The following is a 27,966-nucleotide window of genomic DNA, read 5'->3' as shown; positions in this document are numbered from 1 at the left end:
TGTGATTTATAATACAACTTGAAACTTGAACAAAATGTTTAAGCATAAGCTCTTGGATAATTTGAACTTTGTTTAATGGGAAACATGCCTATTAGTTAAACATTTAAAATTTATTTATTCTACTTTATTGTCTCTGGTCACCAATCTACAGTAAAATATATTGATTCCAAAAGGGCCATGGTAGGCTCTGTATAAGATACAGTCTTAGATCCAGGAAAGTCAAGTCTACTGGGTAATATTTAAGACATCAGCATGAAACTGTACAGAGTAATATGCAACTATATGTAATAAATACTGCCTGATCTGGTATAGCTGGAGTGCGATAGGGATTGAGGTCACCTCAGGAAGGAAGACTTTGGGAAGAAAAGCTTTACAAAGAAGAAGAACATTTTCTCTCAGCAGAGTAAAATGCAGGAAGTGCTGTACTTTTCATGATAAATGGTAAGGAATCCGACAAAAATATGGCAAAGGTGAGAAGAGCTTTTCAGAGAAAATAAAAAGCTACTTCCCTATCACTTCCCAGTGCCTAGTTTAGTCTCTCTGATGTCCAGGACAACCACAGAGGTAAATTTTAATATATAAAATCAAAAGGGGGGAAAAGAAGACAAGCCATTCATTTCACTGAATAATCAATTCAACCAAAACAGGACATTTTCGGGTTGCATTTAGCTTATGCCCAAAAATGACCCCTAGAAATACTTATTACTGCCCTGAAGACAGAACTAACCATGCTTCTTGCTTACATGTTCACTAAAAAATCAGATGTTTACCTCAAATCTAGAGAAGAATAGTAACCACAATGAATACTTACTAAGCAATACGTACCATGCAATGTGCCAAAAACTTTGCATGCATCATATATCGTAAATCATCGCTCTGACCCGAATCATCTGATAGTGTTGTTCCCACTGTGGGTACATAATCTGAAGGTCACCAAAGGTCATGTAAGGCCATCAAATGATGGAGCAGGATTTTGACTGAACGCTCTGAGATGAGACACTTCCCTCTGAACCACCATTTATATTTTGGTGGAGCAAAATCATTAGAAAACCAGTTAAGAGGGTCTGGATATGTTTAACTGTGTGACAGATTTATAGCACTTAATACAACCCATTTTCACCTAAGTATAGTCAAATATATATGTCAATTGACCATAAACACTTTCTAAATAGATATTAAACTTTCAAAAAAATGTGTCATATATCTTATGTGGCCATGAATTGAAGTTATTATTTCCAAAATTGATGACGTTTTTAGAATGCTATGGAATTTTTCCATCAATGCTTTTCCTACAGCAAGCACTCACCTGAACAAAAAAAATGAGCACACATTTAATAGTCGAATTCTAAGATTCCATGCAGATTTACCTAATAATTTTGTGAACTAGACTTAACGGCAGTTTATACAAACTATCCAGTTTCTTTGTAATCAACAGTGGGACAGAAACTCAACTCCTGTATAGGATATTTTGATACCTCTCTTTTGAAACAGCTATATCAAAACAGCTTTACAAAAATATAAATTCAATGTTTTCCATTGCCAAGTTTTTTGAGCAATAAATATCCCTGGCGCTTATATTCTTCACCTGCTAAATCCATCTCCTCCTTCGGCACCAAGCCTGAATGTTAATATTTCAAGGAGGTTTTCTCTAACCTCCGGATTGTTAGGTTCTTGTGCTACATTCTCTACATCTCCCTAATTCCTCTATGGGACACACAAATACTGTATTCTAATGCCCTGCTTAGTGTTTTACTGGCTACTAAGCTATAAGCGCTAACTTCTTCATACTGATTTGCTCCTTTCTAGGGCAATTCTTGGAATGTAATAGTGCTCAAGGAAAATCGGTTTAATAAATAAATTCTTGCTCCATTGTTGGCCCTCCCTCGATCCCTGATCTCCAGTTCATTTCTGACTCCACATCATCCTTGACCCCAACACTGACTTTCATTCCAACCTGCCATTTGCGGGCACACCCTGCACCCAAGCCAACCCCCATCAGCTCATCCTGCACCCCAGATGGCCCCCACAAGCCTTCACTCTGCTCCTTGCTCTCACCTCCTCTCTCATTCTCTTTAATTCCATCATCCCAGGTCCTTAGACCTGGAGGAAGAGCCAGGGAGAGGGAAAAGCCAGTGGATACACATATCTTCTACTTTTTAAAAATGGAAAGATTAATGGCTTGTGCGGGGACTTACTCAAAGGGTCTCCATTTCAAAAGAGTTGTATAAAACTGGGGACTCAAATGCTCCTGCACTTAAATAGCTGCTTTAACATCTCCATACCAAATCACAGATCTCACCAAACAATTCTATTTCTTTCTTCTTTTTTTGAACATATTTTGACACTCATTACTTCTACTTTCATAATATCATTATGCTAAATTTAACAAGCCTGTATGGAATATAATATTCTAACACCCAATTTTCCAAGGGACAGGCTTTTTTCAGTTACATGTTGGCTTTATTAACTATCGACTTAATTATATTACCGGCATTTTTGTTTTAGCAAAATGTCTGCTTAAAATTAATAATACGTTATTTAGAACGTCTAAAAATCTTTTTATTTTAGAACATTTTAATATTTTAATGAAATACAACAGGTGTACATAACGTATTAGTATACTCTAACATATGTATTATTGAGTTGCAAAATTAATTTTAAACCTACACTATCCCTAAAATGATAAAAATATTGACTATCTTTACAGCAATAATAATACTGAGGAAAGAATTTCATACATCACAAAGCTGTATTTTAATTAACCCCTCTTTAGAAAGCAAGGAAGAGAGAGAGTAAATAGGAAGATGCTTAGGAGCCAGATAACCTGAGTCTAGTAAAGGGAGTAAATAATATCACATTAAAATTGTTAGAGAAAAACAAAACCACTAAAGAAAAATTGGGCCCAAACCCCAACTCCATTTTTAACTTATGTGATATTTTGAAAAATTAATCAACTACTCTAAGAGTTAATTTCTTTACAAATAAAATAGAAATAAGAAAAATAATTCAGTTGTCTATTTCACAATATTGTTGTTCAGATCAGAATGAGGTTGGAACTGTAGAAATGAATGTTCTACTTGTTATTTGTTTCATTTTAGTTCTAAATCATCTAAAATTTTCTCAATGACTGGAGAAATTAAAAAAAAAAAAACTCTCTTGAGTCTTTACTGTTACACTGCTTAGACAAAAAATACGTTAAATATATAGCAATTCCCTGGCACTGGGGATAAGAAAATGCATTGACACAATTCATTGGCCAAAGAACTCACAATACTCTGGAGGTGGAGGGTTGGAGGAGTTATCCACTAACTCGTAGACGCTACAGTCAGGATGAAGTACAAGAAGTTTATGGAGAGGGGATTTACCAAGTGGAAGAGCAGGAAGAACTTTCAAGAAGGAGCAAATGGCATTTTCAGTGGCACAAATCATGGAACTTTGGGTGCCCTGCCTGTGGCTCAAGGGGGCTTCAGATCAAAGTACTTGGAACCAGAGCATCAGAGCCGAAGTTGGAGGCAGAGGCAGATCAAAAACACTCGGTATGTACTGCTCAGTTTAGATTTTATTCTGGAGGCAAAGAGGGGCCAATGAAGAAGTCTAATTAGAACCGTATGATGATCTGTTTGAATTTTAGGAAGCTCACTCAGGCAGATGTTTGGGTAATTGAAGAGGGCCACACACTATCCTGTTTCTGCAGCAGCCCAGGTAAGAAACTAGGAGAGCGTGAAATTAGCGCCAAGGTATAAAGGTAAGGCAGAGACTCAAGAAATAATTAGACAGCATTTCTGAAGGGCGTGGGGTTAGGCGAGAGGGAAGAAGGAAGGATATTGCCACAGAGAGTTGCTGTGATATAGGGGTTGGTGGGATCACTGTCTCAAATACGAAACATGGAAGGAAAACAATTCTATGTCAAGGGAATACCGATTTTCTTGAATTTGAGGAGGCAATGGGGCATGCAAGTAAAAATATCAGTGGCTTGATAAAGAAATGGATGTGAAGGAAATAAAGACCTGGAGTATATCCTTCCATATGTTGACACTCTGGTTGATGTTTGGGATACAAATATGACTCACACTTACTTCCCAGAGCATCTCACAGTTTAGTAGGAGAAAACCTAGGTAAACAAATAATTACAACACAATGTGAGAGAGCAACAGCAGTATACATATATATATATACCCCTATGTTTATATATATGACAGCACTTACAAGGCAGAGTTCTCTGCCTTGAGACAGGAGGGAGAAAGTATAAAAGGAAAGGATTGACCAAGGAGGCAGTAGTTGAAATGATTCCCCTAGGATAAATAAGAACATATCTGACAGATCAGGGAGCTAGAGCGATCTTGGTAAGTCAAATAAAATCATGGCACTACCCTATTTCTAATGTTTCAACACTTGCCCGTTTTCTTAAGGCTTCGATTAAAACTGTGTTTATGGTTAACAATCCTATGCATGGTTTGCTTTGTTTCTCTCACCTGCCTACCTCCTGCTCCTTCTGTTTGAGTTCTACTCTTGCTCTAGGCACATAGGCCTTCTTTTAGTTCCTAAATGCTCCACACTCCTTTTCACTTTGGACCTCTCTAGAACACTCATCCTTTCTCTGCCAGCCTGCTCTCACTCATTTCTTTGCAAAGCTGACTCCCACTGATCCATCAACCTCAAGTCAAAGCCTCTTTTAAGCAAAGTCTTACCCTTATCTCATGAACTAAGTCAGTTCCCCTTGTTATAGTCTCTTTATAACATCTTCTTTATCCTACTTTCCTACTGTAATTGTAAGTAATTCACTTAAACTATGTTATGTAATATCTGTAACTGGACACAGAAAGCCCTTCAGAATAAAGTCCATATTTATCTAGATCATCAGTGGATTCCTGGTTCCCAGGACAGTAGCCTGTGCGCAATACTTATTTGATTAATCAATTCATAAATAAATGACTACTTATTTGATTAATCAATTCATAAATAAATGAATGTGTTGAGGAAGCCATTCCAGGCAGGAGAAGCATATTCAAAAGGTTTTTATTTGCAAATAGCTACATATGAATGGAAGACTTGCAGGAGGGCAAGTGGTGGAGGAAGGCTGGATGTGTAGACAGGGATTGGATGAGAAAGCCCTACTTTGCCATGGCGAGAAATGGCACTTTAAGCTGGTGTATGGCTGCGAGGAGATGGATGCAGTCAGACTTCTGGTTCAGTAACACCAACACGGGCAGTGAGGGTTTAGGTAAATGGGGGAAATAAATCTGAAAGAAAGGAGACAGGCTCTCACACTTGTCCAGGTGAGACATAATGAGGGCCAGAGCACAGCAACATCAGTAGGAACAGAGAAGACAAAAAGCACAGAGAAGTTTTAGGGGTAGATTTGCCAGGTCTTCATGATTTTTGGAGCACAGTAGGAAAGGGAAAAGTAAAAAATATTTCATATGATTTGGACTTGAATTCCAGGGTGACCCATGGTGCTGTTCATCAATAACAAACAGAACACAAGAGAACACGGGCCTGGGATATTTGTCAGGATGTGATGCTCAGTTGGGGACATGGAGTTAGTGAGTATGAGTTTGGATACCATAAATAAAATATGCAAAGGACATCTGGGGGATTCTTAGGAAGTAGCTCTGAGTACAGCATTGGATTTCCAGAGAAAGTGCAGTAAGATAAATGAGGGAACACCAAGTGCCCTTGGAGCAGGTGTAAACAATCACTGCATTGGTCAGCAAATGAGAAATTGAACCCCTATGTTTAAATTTAATTCATTCCTTTAATTTTCATAGGAAGTACCATATAGGAGCTAATAGCAAGCACTGAGGTTCAAACTGCATGGAACTTGAATTTTTCTGCTATAATTTGCAAGCTGGGTGAAACTGTGTGATTCTTAACTTTTCTAAGCATCCATTTTCTTCTTTCTAATATAGGGATATAATTATATACCAAACTGATAAACTGGAATTATCTCAATGGGGTTCAAAGAGGAACAATTTTAAAAAAAAAATTTTTCCAACCTCTACCTTAAACTGCTGTACCATTTCCTTTCCCTGTCCTTGAATGACAGCTTGCAGTTCTAAAACTGTTTAATTTCTAACTTTCTTGTAATGATTGCTAAGGTTCACGTCAGATATTTTGGATATTTAAAAGCGAATAGCTGGACATCTGATTGAGAACTTCTCCTTCCTCCATTCCTACCCATCCAGAAAGGAGAGACAGGTCTTTCTTTCCTCTTTCCAGTTCAATTACCCCTCCCTTTCTGCAACTCCCTGGTTGGAGTATAAGCTAAAGGAAATGGGGAAAAAGTCTTTTATATTTAGCTGATGGTATTTGTAGTTATGTCTTGAGATGAATCACTATGAGAAACAGGCATTTAAATCATGCTTTCCACTCAGATGACACAATTATGTGGGCACTTTGGACTCCTCTGCTGATCCATGCTCAAAAATGAGTGATGCACTCTTTAACCTCTCGAGATAACTCTTGTGGCACCACTAGGCTTTGCTGCGCAAAGGGTCAACCTGGCTGGGAGGGTTCTCTCAAGATGAGGTGAGCAACAACCACTTGGCTCAGAGGAAAATTACACGTCCCTGACCCACCAAGATCTGGAGAGCAGGCTTGCTCTACTGCTTTCTGCACTGTTCTAAAGCCACCACTGCCTGCTCCATCCAAACTCTAGCCTATGAAAGTCTTTTAGTGAGAAGTAGGCACCCCACATTTTGTGTATGTATGCGTACAAACTCCAGGGCACAGATTCCCCAAAACTCTCTTGTTGAATTGTTCCAGGGCAGCTCTGTGTCTATAAGTTTCCACCTTCCCTTTTTGCAGAGTCCACAGTCTCAAGAACTGGTTCTCTTGGAGAATCCCTCATTCAGATGAAAATTCTCCTATTTTAAGACTTGAAGAATTTTTAGTTTTCTATTTAATAAAAACTATTGAGAAGTTGGGAGTGAAATCTGAAGCCCCAGCTTGGTCATATAAATTTTGTGTGGATGTATCTAACAGCCACCTTTGGAATTTGGGGATTATTTTTTCACCTATTTTTCTCAACTGTGTCATCTTGACTAACATTTTGAGGCAAGAGGATAAATTGCACCCTGGTACCTTCATAATTATGCTTAAGCTTTTAGGGTTGTGAAGGTTAAACAAGATAATTCATTTAAAGGGTCTAAATAGATTGTGCCTGTTGTTATTATTTTTTTTTTCTATTGTTACCATTGCCTTGACAATCCCATGACGTTTAACAAATGTTACTATAAAGACAAAAGAAAGTAAATAAGATAAATGGTCAATATTTACTTAATGCAGAGCAATTGTTGAAAACAGAATACCAAGGAGAAATTCCTCTGAATATACAAAACAGAGAATCTGGTGCTTTCTTTTTATTCTGATTGGAATAAAAAGAAAGCGTAGAATTTAGAGTAGAAGGAGTGGGTTTGAATATGAGCTGCACCAGTTATTATCATGAGTGGGTACAAGGCACTTAACTGCTCCAGAGTTCAAAAATGAGGAACTAGAGAAAACAGGACAATTTTGTCTTGAAAATCAACTGATTGATGTTTCTCCAAGCAGTTTCTGGGGAACAGTTGGTAGTTCTACAGTTTTATCAAGTTAAAGCTCTAGTAGCTTGAACGACATCAAGTTGCTCCCAGTCCTGAGAGCAAACCTCAGCGGGTGAAGGTCCTGTCCAAGGTCACGCGGCCAGATCCTAAACCAGGGCTCAGCGGACCACGACGTTACATGAGGGCCCTGAAGGTGAGACAACGTTCTCTTAATTCAGTAAAGCACCTCAAATGCCCTTAAAATGTCTAATTCTTTTAGTTCTTGTCACAAGCAAGGCACAGACTCTCCCTAAGGTACAGAGAGAGTGTAAATAGAGAGATTTTATCCACATGTAAGGAATAAAAAATGGGAGGTGGGGGGACACTAAGTCTTTCTGTGGCTCGAATGTTCAAGCATACAGAAAAAAGTGCTATTATTCAGTATTTTCATTTATAATTTAGCCATATTCCTTTGTATTTACCACGAGTATACTCGTCTCTTCACCTGTTCCTGGAAAACAACAGTCTTTGAACTGCTGTTATTTCCAGTGCCTAACACACAGCAGGTGTGCAATGAATGCCCAGTTAATAAATGTCTGGCCTAGGACTCAGAGGGTCACAAGTTGTTTCTGCATCTCCTTAGTTTATCCCATGAAATTATAGCCTCTGATTTCATTCCTTTGAGACCAACAGGTTTTTCAGTCATTCATTTAAATGCAGATTGCCCTAGCTGTGGCAAATAGCATTCCTCACCAGGTAAAATTTCTCATTAGTTGGGATCCATTTATAGGGTGATTCTCCAGCCAGGACACTAGTTCAGAAGAAACATCTGGATGGCTAGGACGCACAAGGTAAGACTCCGAGGTGGGTGAGTACTGAAATGTGGGAGGGGATGGTAGAAGGAGGTGGAGAAGTACAAAAATGGGCGATATTAATTTGTTATAAACACTTCTTCATTTTTGCTGGGACTTCATTTGCCATTTATTCTCAATGAAAGCCAGACTATCTCTGAATTACTCGCTCTTGGTCTAGCAGCATTCCATTGCTATATTTTGGCAATAATTTGACCTAGTCTTGGAAGCCATCAGAAATATTATCAGCGTGATAATTAAAAGCAAGTAAACCAATCAACAAGTCTTTCTGTTCCAGTCAAGCATGTCATATCTCAAGGATCATTCTTCCACTGATACCAAGGGTGATTTATAAAGAGCTCAGAAGACTGATAGCAGCCTATGGAAATTTTCCACAAATATGCATTATATAACCCAATGGAAAATTTGAATTTGCTCCAACAGCAAATTCAAAGGAAAAGAAAAGAAAACAAGTAAGAGCTTCTTGGAAATTATGCTTTGGGATTTAACCAATAATACAGACACAAGACTGTAGCCAACTGAAGTTTAAAGGGAAGTAAGTTTCCTGGTAAGATCAGTGTTTGTTTGGGGGACTAAAAGGTCAAACGATTGACACTAGAGAAGATGGCAATATTATAGTAAGGAAAGCTTGTGAGGCACCAAGTTGAACAGGTGAATGATGACTAGCTACCTTTGTAGACCACCCACTAACACTAGTTCTAGGCCTGCACTAGGTTCTTTCCAAAGGAGGACTCAGTTCCCCTCCTCACCTCTCTCAGCCGGATAAACCTGGGAAACAATAGTTGTTTGTTAATCAACCTTTGCCAGGCTTCTGTTTTGGCGACAACTGTTCTTAGAGCCGTGGTTTCAGTTACTGGGAGGATGAAGAGGAGGCTGAAGTACGGTTTATGGAGGGACTGAGAATTCGAGGGCAGAAAAGTGAAGACAATCTTTTATTTTCTTTGGGGAGAAGGGGGCAGATATTTAAAGGAAATATTTAGGGAATTTACTATGAGATACTTGAAACTATCTCTTAACCAACTCCCCAAGATATCTTTAGCAAAACCTCCATTGTGGATCAAAGGCTTTGCTATTATATTTGCATTTTTGGCATGGAGAGATGAAGCAGTTTCGGAAGGACCAGTTGGTAAACAAGTCCGAGGTGAGCACAAATGCTGCATAAAGATCCTATCAACCAGGTTACACGCCTATCACCTTACATAAGCCTCACAATAACTGGATAAAATAGTTATTAATTTGGCAGATGAGGAAACCTGCGCTGCTCTAATCAATAGCTGGAGACTGTGCTAAGCACAGCTGGAATATGGGACCCCTGACTCCCCAGGTCTGTGTTTATTAACCGCCACGTTGCCAGGCTCCCCAAATCAAAAGACTGAGCTTCAGCCTTTGGTCCCAGCTCCAAAGTTGTGCCCTATTTTACCGGCCCTCCCACCTGCCACCACCAAGTAAAGGGAGGGCCTGTCCACACCGACATTCATGGCCAAGAGAAGAGACATACAGCTGTTGCTGAAATTTTATGAAAAGTTAAAGCTGACTGGCACTATGTTTCCTGCTCAGTAAAATGATTAAATAAAAACTAGACACAAAAGGTTCAGGAAAAAAGAAAGTTATTTGTACTGTATCCACCACTTTTTTCTAAATTCAAGATGGTTTCAAAAATGACTTTTTAACAACAGCACACAGAAAAAATAAATCAGTGCCAGAGGTGGGAGAATATTTAAAATGAAGAAAGCCATTCTTTCAGCAATGGAAACTGTTATTTATTTTTTCACTAGTTGTCAACATAAAGACTGAGTAAACTAATCATTTAACTTTGGGAAATACATATTATTATATACTTGATAAATAGGAATGTAATTTGTATGGATTTGAAATTGATTTACAAGATATAAATTATAAGCAATGATATTATTACTAACATTGACAACGAGATGATGCTGATGAGAGTGATGTCAATGACAAAACTGCTAATATGGAAATTGAGATTTAAAAAATTCAAGGGAGACCAATTTTGTTTAATCATGAAATAGGGACAAATGTTGCTGTAATATGAAAGAAGTTAACATATAAAAAAGGACAAATTCTCGGATCACTGGAAACATCTGAAAAGTTCCCCATAAAAATCACAAAAGGTGAGAAAAATCAGAATCTTTGAGCTGTGAGGCTCTGAAGAATTTAGGTATTTATTTGGTGGCCGTGGACACAGCACCTAAAACTGTAGATGGCTTGTGTTCAGATCTCAGCTCCGCCAAGGAAATGACCTTGGGCACATCATTTAAACAGCTGAAGTCTTATTTGTTTTAACCCCAAACAAGGATGACAATAGCATTATACCTCATAGGTTTGGTAAAAAAGCCAAATGAGATAATGCATACAAAGTGCTTAGAAGAAAGCCTGGCATATAATAAAGGCTCGATAATTCATTGTTTTTAATTAAGATTAATTTCCTAGATTAATTTTTAGAAACCAGGAATCACTACCTAATGATATCATTATTTCATTTAAATTGATTTGGAATGTCTACATTCATCTTATATTATTCAGATGGGAAATTTTATGGGGAAATTTTGGAGGGGATAGTGTTTTTTTATCTAATAAACAAATCCAAATGCATTTGGTAAAGAAAAAGTTAGTTTTTGTAAATGTTTAGGATAAATGGCTCAGAAGCTTTTCCAAAAGCTTTCCCTTTTCTTAACCCAATTATCTACATTGTACCCAATATGAAAATTATTGCTATTTTACAATGTTATTACTTGCAATTACAAATTAGTATAAATCTTAAAACAGAGAATCAAGCAACAGACAAAGTAATAGACTAAATATTTTCCAAATGACAAAGAAATAATGAATAGAGCAGAGTGGCTCTCATCTTTTCTCTCCCGTATTCTTAAGTTAGACCAAATGTATTTCTTGAAATCTTGTAGTGAAACCTAAAATTATTTTGATAATAGAGATACTATGATATTTTCAAAAGTAGGTATTATAAACAAGTGAGGTCATCCCTAAAATGAAGTATGGAAAGGGAAAAATATTATTAAACAGAAGTTTTAAAATGTTCTTGTCATTTAATATGCAGTACAGCTCACTTCTACCCTTGTGCCTTTCAGAAGCAAACCAAGGAAACTTCTTTTTGTAACCAATCTCATGAGAGTCCTTCTCTCTATCATTCAGGAAAAAAAAAAAATCCTTATTCACGGGAAGATGCCAAGCATGGGACAGAAGGATTACTTTCCACTGACCCTGAAAAACAACATGCTTTGCTAGGGTCTGCCTATCCGCCAAGAAACACTGATGCCACCGAGTACCTGCTAAGGTTGGTCTGGAAGGAAGGAACCTAGACTGAATGAAATGTACAATTTCAAATTGCTTTCTAATTTTCTAAGACAAAAATATTGGCCCGAACCCATTAATGTTCTATTTTAACATATGGGTTTCACAATTAGTTGGGGTTTGGGTTTAGGTCTCTCACAAACTCACCTCCTCACCTTCCCTGCATGCTCTTCTTTGTTCCGGCTCTAAATTGCTAACAGCCTATTCAACACATCCACAGGGATAGCTCTTTGGTACTTCTCTTTCCACATCTTTAAAAGCAAACATAAATTTCTATTCCAAATGTGTTTCCTTTCTTTAATTCTCCAACCTAAATTGTGCCATAACACCCCTCTCTCTTCAGAGCCACACACCTACTTTCCAAATTGTCCTGACTACTAGATACACCTCAACATGTTACCAAATTTTCCATACCTGGCGTCTCACTCATTCAACCCTTTTTGATTATTTAACCCCACTGGTTAAGTTATCCATTCACTAATTCATTTATGCATTCTTTCAAATAAATTTCATCAAACCTCTGCTTATGCTAGACACTGATGAGGGACTGGCAACTCAAAGATATAAATCAAATGTCCTTTCTTTTAAGAAGCTCAGTGTCAATGGGGAGAAAAAAAATATTTTATTGCACTGTCTAAGGGCAAAGATGGAGCTAAGGGTGAGGGTGTACAGGGGGGTGCTTGCAGCCCGAGGGCTCAGCGAGGGCCGCGGGGGCTCACAGGTCAGGTCAGCTGACACCCCCACTTCTCCTCTGGGGGCACAGGCCATTGAGCAAAGGCCACACACTCATTACTGGGTTAAGTTCTTTGTATAAATTTTTATCACCTGCTCCTCGAGAGCACGTGCTGTGTCGCAATCATTTTCATGTCTCAACAATTAGTGTAGTGGCTGGGCCAATTATCAGGCAATAATCTTTTGTTCTTGAAAGAATCTATGAAATGCGTCAGAGGTTTAGATGTGATCCCTGGGAATAGCACATCACATGTGAAATAATGTCAGTGATTTGTGCAATTTGGTAGCAAACTCCATAATGATATGTGCCGAGTGCTGACCGGATCATGTCTCCATGAAGCTGGACTATTATCAGCCCCACTCTGGAGATCAGGAACTGAAGCAGGGAGAGAATAAGTAAATTGCTGTTGCCAAAAAGTCACACAGCAAGAAACTATCCATAGCCAGTGTCTGAACCCAGGCAATTTGGCACTGTAGCTTATGTTCACCCATGTTTCATGAAAATCAGAATCGCTACGACATATAACAAGTGGTTTATAGAGACCAACAACTAAAGACTATACAAATAAATTACAGCAATAACATGGAGTACTGTCAACATCATCTGAAAGGAACTGAACATCACTGAAAGAAAAGACCTAAAAAAAAACTCTATTCATCAAATGTATGTTGTAAATTATGGCCTCAAATGATTAGTAAGTTTTTTTCTGATAAGGAAATATAAGTAATAGTGAAAACAGCCCAAAAGAGTAGAAGAACTTTATTAGCACAGGCTTCCTGATTACCATATAGGAATATAATTATCCACAGATAATGAGAAAACGATGACAAGCTACATTCTTAGAGCCACTGTACCTTACGTTAACAGAAAGTTGGGCTTTTTTCTAGAACATGTAAGTTGTTGTTAGAAGAAAAAACTAATTTCACTTCAAGCCAGACCCTGAAAAGTCTAGCACAATGGATATAAAGCCAGTATTAGCATTTTGAACAGGAAACTAAACAGCATGCTCAGTCACAGAATAATTATGTTTTCTATATCAAGGGCTCCTATGTAGTACGTATGGAAATATCTGGGTTTTTTTTTTAACGTGGGAGAAGAACCCCCCCACCCCCCACCCCACCCCCCAAAAAAGTGTCTGGCAGAGACAGGAGACAACCTGTGGATTCAGTGCCTGGTGAAGCAGTGAGTAGGAGCTGTGGGGAGAAAGAAGCCCTGGAGAGACTGCCAAGGAAGGATGTGTGCAGCCACTTCTGCCCAGGTAAGTGAAAGGAGCTGAAAAGGAATGAGGAGTCGGTAGAGAGTGCAGCAAGAATCCAAGAGGATAAAGCATGAAATGGACAGAATGGAAATGATATAAAAGGCAAACAGCTGGAAACAGAGAATAAGCATAACTGTATTGATTTCTTAAATAATCATTTCCTTTTTTAATTGAAAAACTGAGATGCAAATATTATTTGATGATGATTATTCAAAATGATGTGCACATGCAAGAAAGCTAGGATGATTTTCTTCCCAGATGACCAGTTATCTGACAGCAGATCTCAGGAAGGCCGGTTCACGTGATGCCCATGGGAAGATTACCTCTCACTGCCGAGGCAAACCTCATCTATGCTTCCCTGGTTCATCAGCACAGCCGCTGACCATGCTACAAATTTGCCCTTGTTGGCTGCCAGATCTGCTAAGGGAAATATGCATTCCCTTCAGAAGCACTGGGCAACAAAGTAGCAATGTGGGCATGTTTTAAGCCAGAAGTGACTTCTGCATCAGGCCTGTTAAACCGTGTTTCTCTCTGAATCAGATGAACTCCTTGGGGCTTTGAAGTGCAAATTTCAGACGTTCCCAGGGAATAGAAAATCATTTTTTTTTTTTATTTTGGCTATGATTGCCAAGAGAACAGAACAGAAGTGACATATTTATGACTAATATGTCTTTCTGCCTAAAAAGGTATAGTTTTGTGTGTGTGTGCCTTGCTGATGGTGAATAGTCCTCCTATATTCTAATCACTCTGTAATTTCTGTGGTAGTCTAGTTGAACGGAGGTGTCTGAAAATACTCAGGAAGGGAAAATGCCATAAGGAAATACTGAACCAGAATTTCAAGCAAGTCAGCATAGCGGTGGAATGGCGAGAAGCAGGCCAACTGAGCGTGCAGAAACAGAGCGCATAGCTCTTTTGAAGCAATGCTGTGAAGAGGCAGAGGCTTAAACGGTGCCAGCTTCTACAAATAGCTATTATTGCTACAAACAAAAATACCACTCTCCCATCTTTGGAAAGGATCATAAGTTATTTTGTTGGGGCTTCAGCCATATTTGTGTATGACAACGGCATCCACACAAAATCAAATTCTGTAACTAACATATACAGACATCCACATAGACAGATAGTGTGAATTGATGTGTAAGGAAGCTCAATTGAGGACTGAGAATCCTGTATTGGGAACACAGATATTTTAAAAGCTATTTGAACTGATAGACTTCAATTATTCTTTTCTCTGTCCTCCAGTGAAATCTTACATCTTTTGTTTACTTTTTACATCATTTCTCAAATTCCAGCACATCTGTAAAAAACTTAGTTACAAGCTACATTAGTGTCCTATTGCTGCCGGGACAAATTATCGCAAACATATCAGCTGAAGACAACACAAGTTCATCACCTCACAGTTCTGGAGGTCACAAGACTGAAATGGGTCTCCCTGGGTTCAAATCAAGGTGTCGGGCAGGGCTGCGTTCCTTTGTGGAGGCTCTAGGAGAGAATCTGTTCCTTGCCTTTTCCAGCTTCTAGAGGTTTTCCACATTCCTTGGCTTGTGGCCCCTTCCAGCTTCAAAGCCAGCGATGGCCATTTGAGTTTTCCTCACATCCCCTGCTCTGACACTAGCTCTTCTGACTCCTTCTTCCACATTCAACAGCCTTTGTGATGACATTGATTCCACCCAGATAATCCAGGATAATCTCTATCTGAATTTCACCTGATCTGCCACCTTATTTCCATCTACAATCTCTACTTCTCTTTGTCTCCTAAAGAGAAGCCTAAAACATTTATATGTTCCCAAGTTTGGGATGTAGACATCTTTGGGAGTTATTATGAGGAGTCCATTAGTGGGGGCTGCCTGCTAGAGTCCAACTCTGGTCCCCAAAGATTCAGGTGCATCCCTCATGCAAAATGCATTCACCCCTCCCTGAGGCCCCGCAAAATCTCAGCCCATTACAGCATCAGCTCAAAGTCCCAAACCCCAGCAGTTAAAAAATCCCACTTCTAACCATTTATACCATCTAAATCAGGTATGGGGGAGGCACTGAGCATGGCCCATGTTGGAGCACAATTACCCTCCATCTGTGAACCCTAAACCCCAAGAAATACATCATCTGCTTCAAAAATAAAAAAGTGGGGTCAGGGGATAATATTTACAGATATTTCTGTGAAAAAGGGAGAAAATGGGAGGAAAAAAGAAATGCACCATTCCAAAGCAATTTTGAAATCCAGCCATGGAATAACACTTGGTCTCACGGCTTCAGAATAATCCTCTGTGGTTCTCAGCTCCAGGCTCCACCCTCTAAGTCAGTGGTCCTTTTCCACAATAGGTAGCACGTGTTTGCAGCTGAGAAATCCTATCAGCCTGTTTCTGGCCCATAGATATTTGGGAGTCCGACCCCCTCCTTTCATTTCACCCTCTCTCCCTGTGACCTCACGTCCACGCTGGCCGTGGTGCTGCTGACGGAACTTTCTCGAGAACCTTATGTGTCCCCTGTGAGGGTCGTGGGATCTGCTCCACTGGACAAGAAGCTCCTCCACTGGTCTTTCCTAGATAATCCCGACTCTATTTTTGGCTTCTGCTGAGATGGCTGAAGGGATTTATGAGTCACAGGTTGAATCTTTTCAAAAGTCTTCTGAGGGACTGACTATTCTGGCTTTTGGTCTTCCCTGAGGTATGAGCAAAAGGCTGGCCAGCTACACCCTCTGTTTTCAGTCTAGATAATGCTTTTCCCATCCTATCTCCAGGTCTCCAAACTTTTAACTGACAGTGGATCTCTTCATGTTAGAACTGTTTGCAATCTGAACAGGATGAGAATTGCCCAATTAATTAAGTCTTGGCTCCTATTTCTTTTCTATATAGTACTTGATACATCTAGTACTTTCCTCAATTCATCTCTATCCTTTCTCATTTTACTATAAGCCCCAAGAAGAAAACAGGCCAAACCTTCCACACTTTGCTTAGAAATCTCCTCAGTTAAACATCCAAGTTCATCACTTACAATTTTCCATAGGACACAATTCCGCTGAGCTTGCCGGCTTTATGTCAGGATGCCTTTTCCTTCAGTTGCCATGGGCTGCTCCTCACTTCCCTGTGAGTCCCCATCAGAGCTGCCTCCAGCATCCACAGTTCTGTGATAATGTCACTAGTCTCTGAGGCAACACCTTCTCCTATCCTGCTCTTTACTTCCTTCCTGATGAGTCCTCGGTGGCATCCTCACATACGTCCATACTTTCAACTAACACTCTAGGGCAACCTCGGTTTCTCCTACCAGGCTTCTCAAAACTCCTCCACCCTTTGTCCACTGCTCAATTCCAAAGCCATTTCCAAATGTGTTCATATTTTTAACAGCAGCACTTCACTCCAGGCATCAAAATCTGTAACAGTTTCCTTTGCTGCTGCAACAGATTACCACAAACTTAGTGGCTTAAGACAACACGAAGTCATCACCTCATGCTTCTGAAGGTCGCAGACTGAAATGGTTGTCCCTGGGTTCCAATCAAGGGGTAGGGCAGGGCTGCACTCCCTTGTGGAGGCTCTCGGGGAGACTCTGTTCCTTGTCTTTTCCACCTTCTACAGGCTTCCCACATTCCTTGGCTTGTGGCCCCTTTCAGCTCCCAAGTTAGCAATGGCCACTTGAGTCTTTCTCACTTCCTCTCGCTCTGACACTAGGCCTTGTGCCTCCCTCTTCCACTTTTTAGGACCCTCATGATTACATTATTCCAACCCAGGTAATCAAGATTAATCTCCATATTTTTGTGGTCAGTTACCAGACATATTTCCATCTATGACCTTTACTTCCAATTACTATGTGCCCTAATATATTCACAGGTTTCAGGGATTAGGGTGTTGACATCTTTGAAGGGAGAGCATTATTCTGCCTACCACACATGCCTTTTCTCTTCTGATATACCATAAACTCATTTTTGGAGAGTAGGATCTGATATATTTGCACAGTATTGGCAGAGTGGATCAATAAATATTTGTTGAATAAATGTAAGTGGTAAATTCAGCTAGCGAAAGTTATTTTGTATTTCACTTTAAAAGAAGTAATAAGAGTTATACTTTAATAGCTGTACTGGTGTGCAAATTCAAAAATAGTAAAACATTTTTGGTCAAGAAAAGTAACACTGTGGGTTGTTTTCCCAATAATTCCTGGATTTGTTTTGCACATAAATAAAATAACCATAAGCCTCAAACTATCTGCAAATTGTTATGAAAGGAAATGTTTAGAGAACAAAAGGCTTTGATAATAATGTTTTCTTAGGCATAATATATATTCTTTGAATATGCAATGCTAAGTTAAATGTTGGGCAAAGGTTTCCAGCAAAGATTCTACCAAGAAGCCTAGTAACTACAGGGTCCAAAACCTGAGAGTGCAAAATGGAGACAGAATATATGCAAGTTTTGTTAGTTTTTTCTGCTTTGCTTGGTCTTTGAGTATTCCTCTTGCTCACATGATACAATTTCTCCTTAGGACAACTTAAGAGAAGGGTGGACGCTGGTCCTGTGGCACTGGATCTGGGGCAGGGTGCAGAGGTGATCATACGACTACTAGAAGCAGTGCTTGTCCAAACACAGCACCCATTTCTGCTCCGGGGTGCACAGCTGGGGGGACGTGATTATGCACAGGACCACAGCCCTCGAACTCCCTTGACTAGGCATCTTTAATCTGCACAACTGTACACCGCAGCCCTCGATAGAGAGAGGGTGCAGCAGAGCCTGGAAGAACTGACATCACAGAGAAAAGCCAGAGAGACCCCTGTGTTAGAGAGGAAGAGCTGGGAGCAAGGACCAAAGGCTTTCCCCTGGAGTCTCCGGCATGTGAGCCACAGGTGACAAGCAACGAGGGATGCACAGCACAACTGATTGTCGATCAGAGCAGATATTTGAGAAGAACAATAAATCCTGCGCTTGAGGCTCAGATGGGCTGAAAATGCCACTTTATAGTAAAGGAGGAGGGAGGGTGACATGGAAATCCTGTTTCTCTGGTCATGGTGAAGTGAAAGACATTTCAGACAGCATGAGAAAGGTGGCTTTTTAAATTCATACACCAGTTAATGATGAAATGCAGGTGATACAGTATTACTTGTTAATTAAATTTCTTAATATAATTGTGTTAAAAGTACTTGCAATATGTGCTGCAATTAAACTCATCATCTCAACCCTCTGTGGCTGCCTCAGCACAATGGTTACATAACTGATTACCAAGCAGTAGCTTAACTTCCAAGAGTTCACGAACCCGGTGATGCATTTTCTCTAGACTCTGGTCTCCTTATCTCTAGAATGAAAAGGCTGAATGCGGTGAACTCAAAGGCCACTTCCGTATCTAAAGAAAATGCTTATAATGGGAATATGTCTGAGACCCCCAGGGTCCAGTCCTAGTAGTTCCATATTCAAAGAAAGGCGGCCCTGCAAGCAATCATTAATTAAAGGTAAGCAAACCTCAACACTTGGATCTCCCTCCCTGGCAAACAAGATTAGGATGCCACTCTTTCTGCACAGGAAACTTCTTAAAAACCTCCTTCTCCTTTGTTACTCCTTCCAATATTCTCTGCACAGATGGGAGCTAATCCTGGAAATTGTGTCTCCCACTCTCAGCTTCTCTCCCGCACACCCACCTGGACCAGGCAGCATTCCATCTCCCTGTCTCCTTCCCCCTCATCCCTAACCCCAGAGCCCTTCGTTACAGAGACCAGATCAACCACCACGGGCTCTGCCCTGGGTCCTTTCGGTCGCCTGGGAGGTCAGTCAGCGCTGAGTCTGAGAGGAGGCTGTGACTGGGCAGATTGTTCCTAAAATACTTGGAGCTCCTCAGATGGAAGGTGCTGTTAAAGTACAAAGTATCACAATGTAACTCCCACATGTGCAGCGGCGACTCTCTCTGCCATGTCAGTGCCCGCCCCGACTTTACTATAGTTGGTATTTTGAGGCATTGTCCTTAAAGTAAATGTCTCCACTAGGGGGTGAGTAACTTTGTTTCATAAAACCGGTTCAGAAAAACATCATCATTCAAGGAGGAAGATTCCACAAACACCTCACCCTCTGTTTGTAGAAAGGAGAAAAGCTCCCCATGGTAAGGGTGTTTGCAAGGCTCCCAAAAAGGACCTGTTACTGAAGAGATGGGAAGGGTTACCTTCCCCAAGAAGAGCAGAGCAGCCCCTGGTGCTTTTCTTTCTTAATACTGATTAAAGGTCCTGAGAAATGCCACTGCCATTGGCATGTATCAGACGCTGTTACTTCTTTTTCCCTTAGTTTATATTTTCAAGTGGCAAAAAAAAAAAAAAAAAAGAAAGAAAGAAAGAAAGAAGAAAAAAAGAAAAAGAAAGCAAGGCAGACAAGTAATACCAAAAACATTGCATTCTTCTAAAAAACTACAATATTACTGATAAAGATCAGTCAGGTTTCACTCTATCTCCACCTGGTTCCCTTGAAACACTCCACATTCGACACACACACCTGCCCCCCACCCCCACCCCCAACCCGGCTATGGCAACGGTTGTTGAGTTTGGTGCATAATATTCCAGTATTATTAAAATACTTTCATTATAAAATTACTTTCTAATCATTTGTTTTTTCCATAATAAATTTGGTTTAAATTTTTTTACAAAAAAGTTTTTCGTATTAAGATGAGAACACAGGTCTATTATAATGAGTACATTTACATGTTTTACATGCCTTCTTGTGGAATTGGCTGTGGATTATCAATTTTCCACCCCGTAGGTTTGAACATTATCAGTGACTCTGAGCTTACCTCTTTTCTCAGAGGTGGGCGAGTGGGTTGCTGAGGAAGCTCAGAGCACAGCTCTGCTCACACAGGAAAAGAAGGTTCTCTGCAGGCACCAGAGCCCCTGGGTCCGCCAGCCCTTCTCAGAGCCACACACTTGTCCTTGGTTTGGGCAGACCACAGGAGCTGATCCCGCTAGCTCCTCCCTGTCTACTGCTCCAGCGCACTATCCTTGCTACCCATGCAAGACTACGGTCTTAGGTGATTCATCCCTGTACTGGGGACGTGCATAATCACAAGTATCCGAAAATAACCACTATCAGGAAACTGAAAAATGAGGATTCATCAAAACATGTCAGGACACACAGAAGAACCTCCTCACACGGATTTTCGTGGCATCTTCTGTGGCCCTGTGACCCTCCTCTCCATCTCCTCACTCCCCCAGTTTGGCTATTTCATGTCTACCAGTTCGAAGCTTATCTACTAGAGACAGCAAGAGCCAGAAATCCAAAGGGTAGTTTTTAAAAAGTTGAACAGGAAAGAAAGCCAATGAAAATCAGATATCAAGAAATGGAAACCAGTTTGGAGATAAGAGCTGACACAAATTAGTGTGCCAGGAAGACAAGACGGCCTTGACTCGAGCAGCTGGGGACTGGCGAGAATTGGCCCATGTCAGTTTGAGACCAGGCTCGCTGGAAAAAGCTATCCATGAAATGGAGATGGATCATAAACTACCTTAGCTTGATGCAATTAAACATGCAAGTTATATAGTTGAGTTCCACTATATGGATTCCATATTCACTATACAATCTTCTGATTAAAATCTGGCTACCCAATTATGTTTGCCTTCAGGAAAAACTGGGGCTGTTTACTTCTACAAATTCTCACTGAAAGTGGATATTTACATGTCCATTTATGTATATGTAAGGTTGTGTGTGTGTGTGTGTAAACACAGTCATGTTAGCTTTTCCTCGGAGATGGGTACACTCTCAAAGTACTGACATTAAATTTCTGAGGCTGAAAGACTAAGACACAAATTTCAGATTGTGGTCAATTCATCAAATAATAAAAGCCAGCTGGCCTTTCCACTGATTCTTCTGCTTCAACATATTTTATGACTGCCATCAGAAACAACTATACCCCCACCAGATATCAAGTCAATTTAAACCAACCCAACAAAGAGAAATGATATTGCGTGGGTATTAGTTATGCATTCCACCCCAAAAGTCAGAAAATAGGGGTTGTAATTTAAAAATCTGGGACACTTATTGTTCTCCCAATAATCTCTACCAAGACTCCTTTGTTTTTAAAGAACACATTATCAAATTTTTTTTAAAATAGCAATCATTGGTTAAGATCTTACAAGCATTGAAAAAAAAAATCACAAATAAGCACTGGCTGATTTGTCTTCAAACAACGCTGTGAGGTGATTAATATCCTACTTAAAGAATAAAAATATTGAGGCCGAAAAAAGTAATTCCAAAGCTAGTGCTCCCAGCAACTGCACTGGGGCCCTCCCATTAGAGCGGACCTGGCCGAGCGGCCTTCAGCTCCTGTGTGTGGTCCTCTGGGGGCTGTGACTATTTAGGGAACTCTTTATTACTTAAATCACTCAGTTAACTGGAGGATTTCTTCCCCCCTCAATTTCCACAGATGCCCCCTCGAACAAGAATACCAAGTTAAAATAAGCCACGGTTACACTCCTGTGCGACCCCATTCCCTAAGTGCTGCCTCAAGTGTCACTAACGCCTGCACCTGCCTGGTCCCTCACCTGACGGCCTCCTCAGTGCCACCTCCTTCTGAAGTGGGTGGTGGGTGGTTATGCCACTCGGCAGCGGTCTCGAACTGTATAACCTCGAATTCTGCACCCCTGGCAGTTTTCCAAGTCTCCCTTGTGTGGCCTGGCTTTTCCCTCAGAAGTCAGTTGTGGGCTTCCCAGCACTCTCCACTCTAGCCCATCCTTAACTCAACACTGACTTCATGGAATCATCTCCCTCTAATTCGGCTGCTTCTAGCAGTAAAATGTCCCTTCTACAGATAAAAGCACAGTGGCACTAAGGAAACAGTGTGACAAGAGACGATCACGGAGCAAAGTGACTTTCTGCAACTAAGGAGAGGAGATTGAGTGGGATCACTTATGTTTTCTCAAGTAGAGCTAGAAATGAGACAGCAGTGCTTACACTGATGAAGTGTGTTGGTTGACCCCACGTTCTTTATGCAACCAAGATTTAAAATCAAAGGCATTATTCTACCATCACCAAAGCAAGGGTAGAAACATAACTTATAAAAGCCTAGATCAAGATATACAGCACAATCTTTAAGGCCTGGTTATACTCAAAAGCATCAGTTAAAAAAATTCCCGTTTCTAACTCTAGCACTAATAATCGGGAACGTAAAACTAAGTATTTGCACCCTTTTGGAACATATCGATTTAGTTTGACAGTAGTTTGACAGATATGTCAACTCTCCATGCTTTCTGTGAGTAATTCAAAAATAGCAAAGCATAATTAGAATCACAATCCCTTACTGACATTGCAAAGGTTTTCCTAATCTTAAGGCGAATACATATGACTCAGTTACTATCAGATTTATTTAACATAAACCATAATGTCATATCAAAATTTATCAAGTTTATGTTATTTTTTAAATTTTAGCTCTTTAACTGAGCATTATGGCCCTGCTCAGATATTACCTCTTTAATATGGAATAGCAAATTCAACAAATTTTACACATATTCCAAATTCTCTTATTACTTATGTATCCTAAGTGAAGCAACAGGTAGCAACTGAAAAAAGTAAATATATGCATATAATAGGGTTTATGTAATTGTAGTCAGGGTTTATATAATTGTAGTCATTTTCCCATTAAAAAAGGACGTTGATTCATCAAATCTCAAATTGCTATAGCACATTGCTCTTGCAGTTTAAGAACTGTGATAACCAATTTTTATTGTAAGAATGATAATTCATCACAAAGTGAGACAGCCAACATCACAGGCCCTTTTGAATATTAGCAGTTTAAAAAGAAAATTGACATGGAACCCATAATTTTATAATTTCAGATAATTGTACCAGACCTTGCAAATGAATATTCAGGTGCTACAGGTCTCAGTTTTCCTTTCAACAGAACTCTTAGGAGTTTGCATTTTTCAAAAGATATTAGACGCCTCATAGTGGGATCCAGTGGCTTAAAAATTATTATAATTTTCAGGACAAATGAACTTTTATTCAATTTCTCCAAAGATTATTTTCATGGATACATTTTACAATACCACAATTGCCTTTCAATTTGATTGGGATGTTATGTATAATTAGTTTCTTTGTTACACACTGTCTTTCAAATTACACACAAAAAAATGAAAGTCCGTTTAATTAACTGTGTTGCTCGTGACCATGTAGACCCAAGTCACTGCACTTGACCTCCAAGGCAGGCTAGATCTTAAGGAACTTTTCGCTTGCTCCCAAAATTTATGAAGGGAAAAAGGAGAGCACTGTATGTTTGGTTTTAAATAGAAACAAAAAATTCTTTGAAAAATTATAATGCTGTCTTACGAAAATGTTTGTACTATGAAGGTAGAAAACAGGAAGTCAAAGACATAGGTACCAAACAAGCCCCTACTTACCAGGTGTGAAATTGTATCGAGCTGAAAAGCCCATAGACTCCAGCTCTCCGTCCGCAAAAAATTTAATCCACAGAAATCTTCCACTGGATTTTATTACAGGTGGATTCTGCTGCCCACAGAAACGTCCAATTATTGGAGAAAAGCCAAAAGGTCCATCTCGAACTTCAATATGATCAAATTTGCACTCCCAAGACGGTTCAATAGAGTACTTTTCATCAAAGTAAAGTTCAATGCACTGTCTTGGGGCAGCTGGGGGTGAAAAAAAAGATTATGTCTAGAAGGTCATTTCTTAACTCTTGAGCTTGATTTTTCTGACTCTATTACAGGTTTTATCTGTAAACCTTCTATCAAAGTTTAAGCATGATATGCATAGACATGCAAAGCAAACAGATGATAGTTAGCATTCTAAGGAATAATATTTCCATTAAAATGTCTGGGATGATGTTGAATTGATGTTACCCAAAACGTTATTCTGAGATAAAATGACCATTTTCAGGTCTGACACAGCACAAACAAATCACATAGTTCCATGAAAGGCTGCTAACTCAGGTTTAGAAATTAGAAGAGCACCGCTCTGTCATTTTCCCTATATTTTCTAGAGTATGCAGACCAAGGTCAAAAACCACTTGGGAGCTATTCAGCACAGGGTTACAAACTTCAAACTGCCACAATTGGGTGTCTTTAGATCAAAGTGGCTTTATAAGGGTATTAAGAGGATTTTTCCCACAACATAAATCTCATCACATCATTCTCAGGTTTGAACTTCTTCATCAGCTCTCTATCAGCTGCAGGATAATGAGCAACATTATCACTGATAATGACAATGATCAACATCATATCATAATGACGAACTTACTTAACAGGTAAATTCCTTAAGGGTACCCTACGACCCACACTTCCAGTGTCTTCTTACACCCCACCTCCCATAGGGCACAAGCTCAGGCCACTCCAAACATGTCATGTTCTCCTAAAATAGCACATCTTTTTCAGGTGTTCATATCCCATCCCACTTTCTTGAATATCTATATACCTCTGACTTTTTAAATCCTATTTATCTAGGAAAATCTTGCTGAAAGACGTATTCATGAAAGTTGAGACCTGTATCTCATTCACCTTTTTTTTTTTTCAGCACTTAGCACAGGACCTGTCACTGAGACTTCCCCCCCAAAAAAATTTGTTGAGTGAATTGTACGTCACCTTATCTTCACAAATGTTTATCTAGCTCTCTAAGGAACAGTGGAAGAACAGTGGAAGGTTAGCAGCTGAATAGAGCACTGCAAGGGCGGATCTGCTAACGTGCTCCTCTTCCCCTGTCGTGTCCAAAAGGATTCAGGGTCCTGGCACTCCAGGCTGACATGCAGCCAGGGCACCAACAATGGTCATTACAGTTACTAAATTATCAACATACAGCTGTCCTGGTTAGGAAACAGCCATTGCCTTGAGCCCTCTGTGAGCTTCCCAGCCATGCGGCCCACCTCTGGGAGCAGCCCCCTGCAGAAATTCACGTCAAGACCTGTCACAGCAGTCCTTCCCACAGGGTCGGCCGCCACTCGGAGTGGCCATTGTCTGTGCCTCCCCAGTTTTTTAATATATATTGAATATTACCACCCTAGGTCACCTTAAAATTGAAGTCTCGCAGGCATGGATATCAAAAATTTTATGGAATTGCGATTCATGATGACCTGAATATTAGAAATATATAGAATAAAATGCACTCATGATTCTAAGAATAAAATTGAAGATCAATTGGTTAACAGTCAATGTTTGTTAAAAGGTTGTTTTAAGGGTTATTTTTAATCTTTAAAATTGCTTCTTGTTCCTGGCTATCTGGTTTTTGAAAAGAGATATTTATAACTCTTGCAAGAAAATAAGGAATGGTCTCATTTGCCATTAATGTATATCATAGTGTTCAACAAATATATTATCTACCATAATGTAATTATCCAATGAGTTTTTTAAAATCTGCAAATTAAAAAACATCCTAGGAAATTACTTGGAAACCATGCTTTTATTCTAGAGTATTAATCAAAAATTAAAAAGGTAAAGTGCTTAAGAAACTAAGCTTACTTGTTAACCCAAAGTACCTTATCTGCATATATTATTATCCAATAGAAAATATCTGCTTGCTTATCTCCTCTTTGATAAGCCAGGAGGAAAAGTCTTATGGAGAAACAAGCTATTTCAAAAGGTGGGGCAATTCTTTTAGGTGCAAATAATGTATGTCGAATTACTTTGGATGGGGAAAGGTAAAGCAATTGGAATGGTTCTATCTATCTTCCATCCATGAGTCTCCACCAATTTCCCTTATTAAGAAATGCAAGGCCATATAACATGAATTCACTTATTCATGTTAAATTCAGTCCAAAATGGATGTGCAAATGCCTCAAATTTCCTTGGGAAGCACACTACTTTTACAGCCTTTATTTAACCACCCTCTGTATGCATGATTCATTTTCATTTGATCCAACACGTTGAAGTGAATTAAACACACCACTCCCATGAAAATTCTACCAGCTGAAATTTAAGAGGTAGTAAAATAACTGGTGTAGACCAGAAATGAGTTATTATGGCACACATAAACCAATTGAAGCTACCGAGGTCCAACTCCCAAAACTTAGATTTTCTTTACCTCCAAATCTGTTAATCCACTGCTGCCTTTCACTTCAACATTTCTATGAGTCATCTCTGCTCTAAAATGGAAGCTCCTTTCTGAAGGGTCTCAAATCTATACCTATATACAGAATCTTGTCCAATTTGAGGGAGTTTTCAGACTATCAAAACCCCTAACAGGCACCCTTCTTTCCATGGTTGATCCTCTACTGGTACAACTTATCGCAGTGTGTCTTATCTCAAGACACTCGGTCACTTACTTATCCTTCTTTCTTTGCAATTTCAATCTATCTTTTCCAACCAGAACAGACCATGCTCTTCAGAAATAAACACACATTTTTCCCCATTAAAAGAAAAGAAAAAGAAAAAAAGAAAGCCTCTCCACCTTGGCTCCCACGCTCCACCAACACCTCCCACTCGCCCCTCCATCCACAGCGAGCCGGCTCCTACATCCATCGCTTCCACAGGAGGGCACATCCTGAAGCTACTAAGAGCCTCTTAATTACCTAATGGAACAGAATCACTTCTGTTTTTACCCTATTTTTCCTTGCTGTAGCAATTGGGACGTTGGCACCTCCCTGCCTCTTGAAACTTCCTCCACCCTAGCTTCTGGGGCATCTTTGGTCTGATTCTGCTTTCCAAGTCTCGGGCTCCTTCTCAGTCCTAGTTACTCCCCTCACTCAATCCCTTCCTGGCATCTTCTTCCCCAGAACTCAGTTCTATATGTTCTTCTCTCTTAAGCTAGACCAGTGCTCTGATGGCCCCTGGCATCCCTTGTAGGGCTGTGAGAATGAATGAAATGATGCCTGCAGCTCCATCCTAGGGGCAGGCCCAGGCACCCCTACTGTGGAGAAGAGTCAAAAAACAGTGCTCCAAATACTTTCTTTGGATAATATCATTCATACTCACAGCCTCAACAACAATCTTGACTTTTATGACCTGTAAATCTATATTTTCAGTCTAGATCACTCCACTGAGATAAAGGCCCATAGATTCAACCCCTTTATGAGACATTTCCAAAAACACCAAAATTGAGCACAATTTTTTTTTCCTTTAAACCATCTTTCTCAGCTGATATTCCTTATCTGGCATGGCAGTACTATCTAACATATCACCGAGCCAAAAATTTTGGAATGGTCCTAGAATTCCCTAGTCTAGCATCCCCATCCCTGGTCACTTATATTCATTCTCCTAACTATCTCTTAATTCTTCCTTTTGCTCCATCTCCAAAGTCACTTCTCTATTTCAGGCCGTTATTTGGCCCTTTGCAATAGTTTCATAACTTATGTTCCTTTCCTTCAGTT

The 27,966-nt window shown here is 39.8% G+C and overlaps 1 protein-coding gene across 1 annotated transcript in view; it reads right to left on the bottom strand.

Annotated features, from left to right (window-relative positions):
• Positions 1 to 27,966, bottom strand: part of NETO1 (neuropilin and tolloid like 1) — a 109,530-nt gene that overhangs the window by 75,107 nt on the left and 6,457 nt on the right. Inside the window, 1 exon segment of the mRNA XM_037806185.1 lies at positions 24,053 to 24,301. Coding sequence (XP_037662113.1) covers positions 24,053 to 24,301 — 249 coding nt within the window.

Source organism: Choloepus didactylus, chromosome 16, assembly GCF_015220235.1.
Source record: "Choloepus didactylus isolate mChoDid1 chromosome 16, mChoDid1.pri, whole genome shotgun sequence".
NCBI classification, from domain to species: domain Eukaryota; kingdom Metazoa; phylum Chordata; class Mammalia; order Pilosa; family Megalonychidae; genus Choloepus; species Choloepus didactylus.
This window is presented reverse-complemented; position numbering and strand designations above follow the sequence as displayed.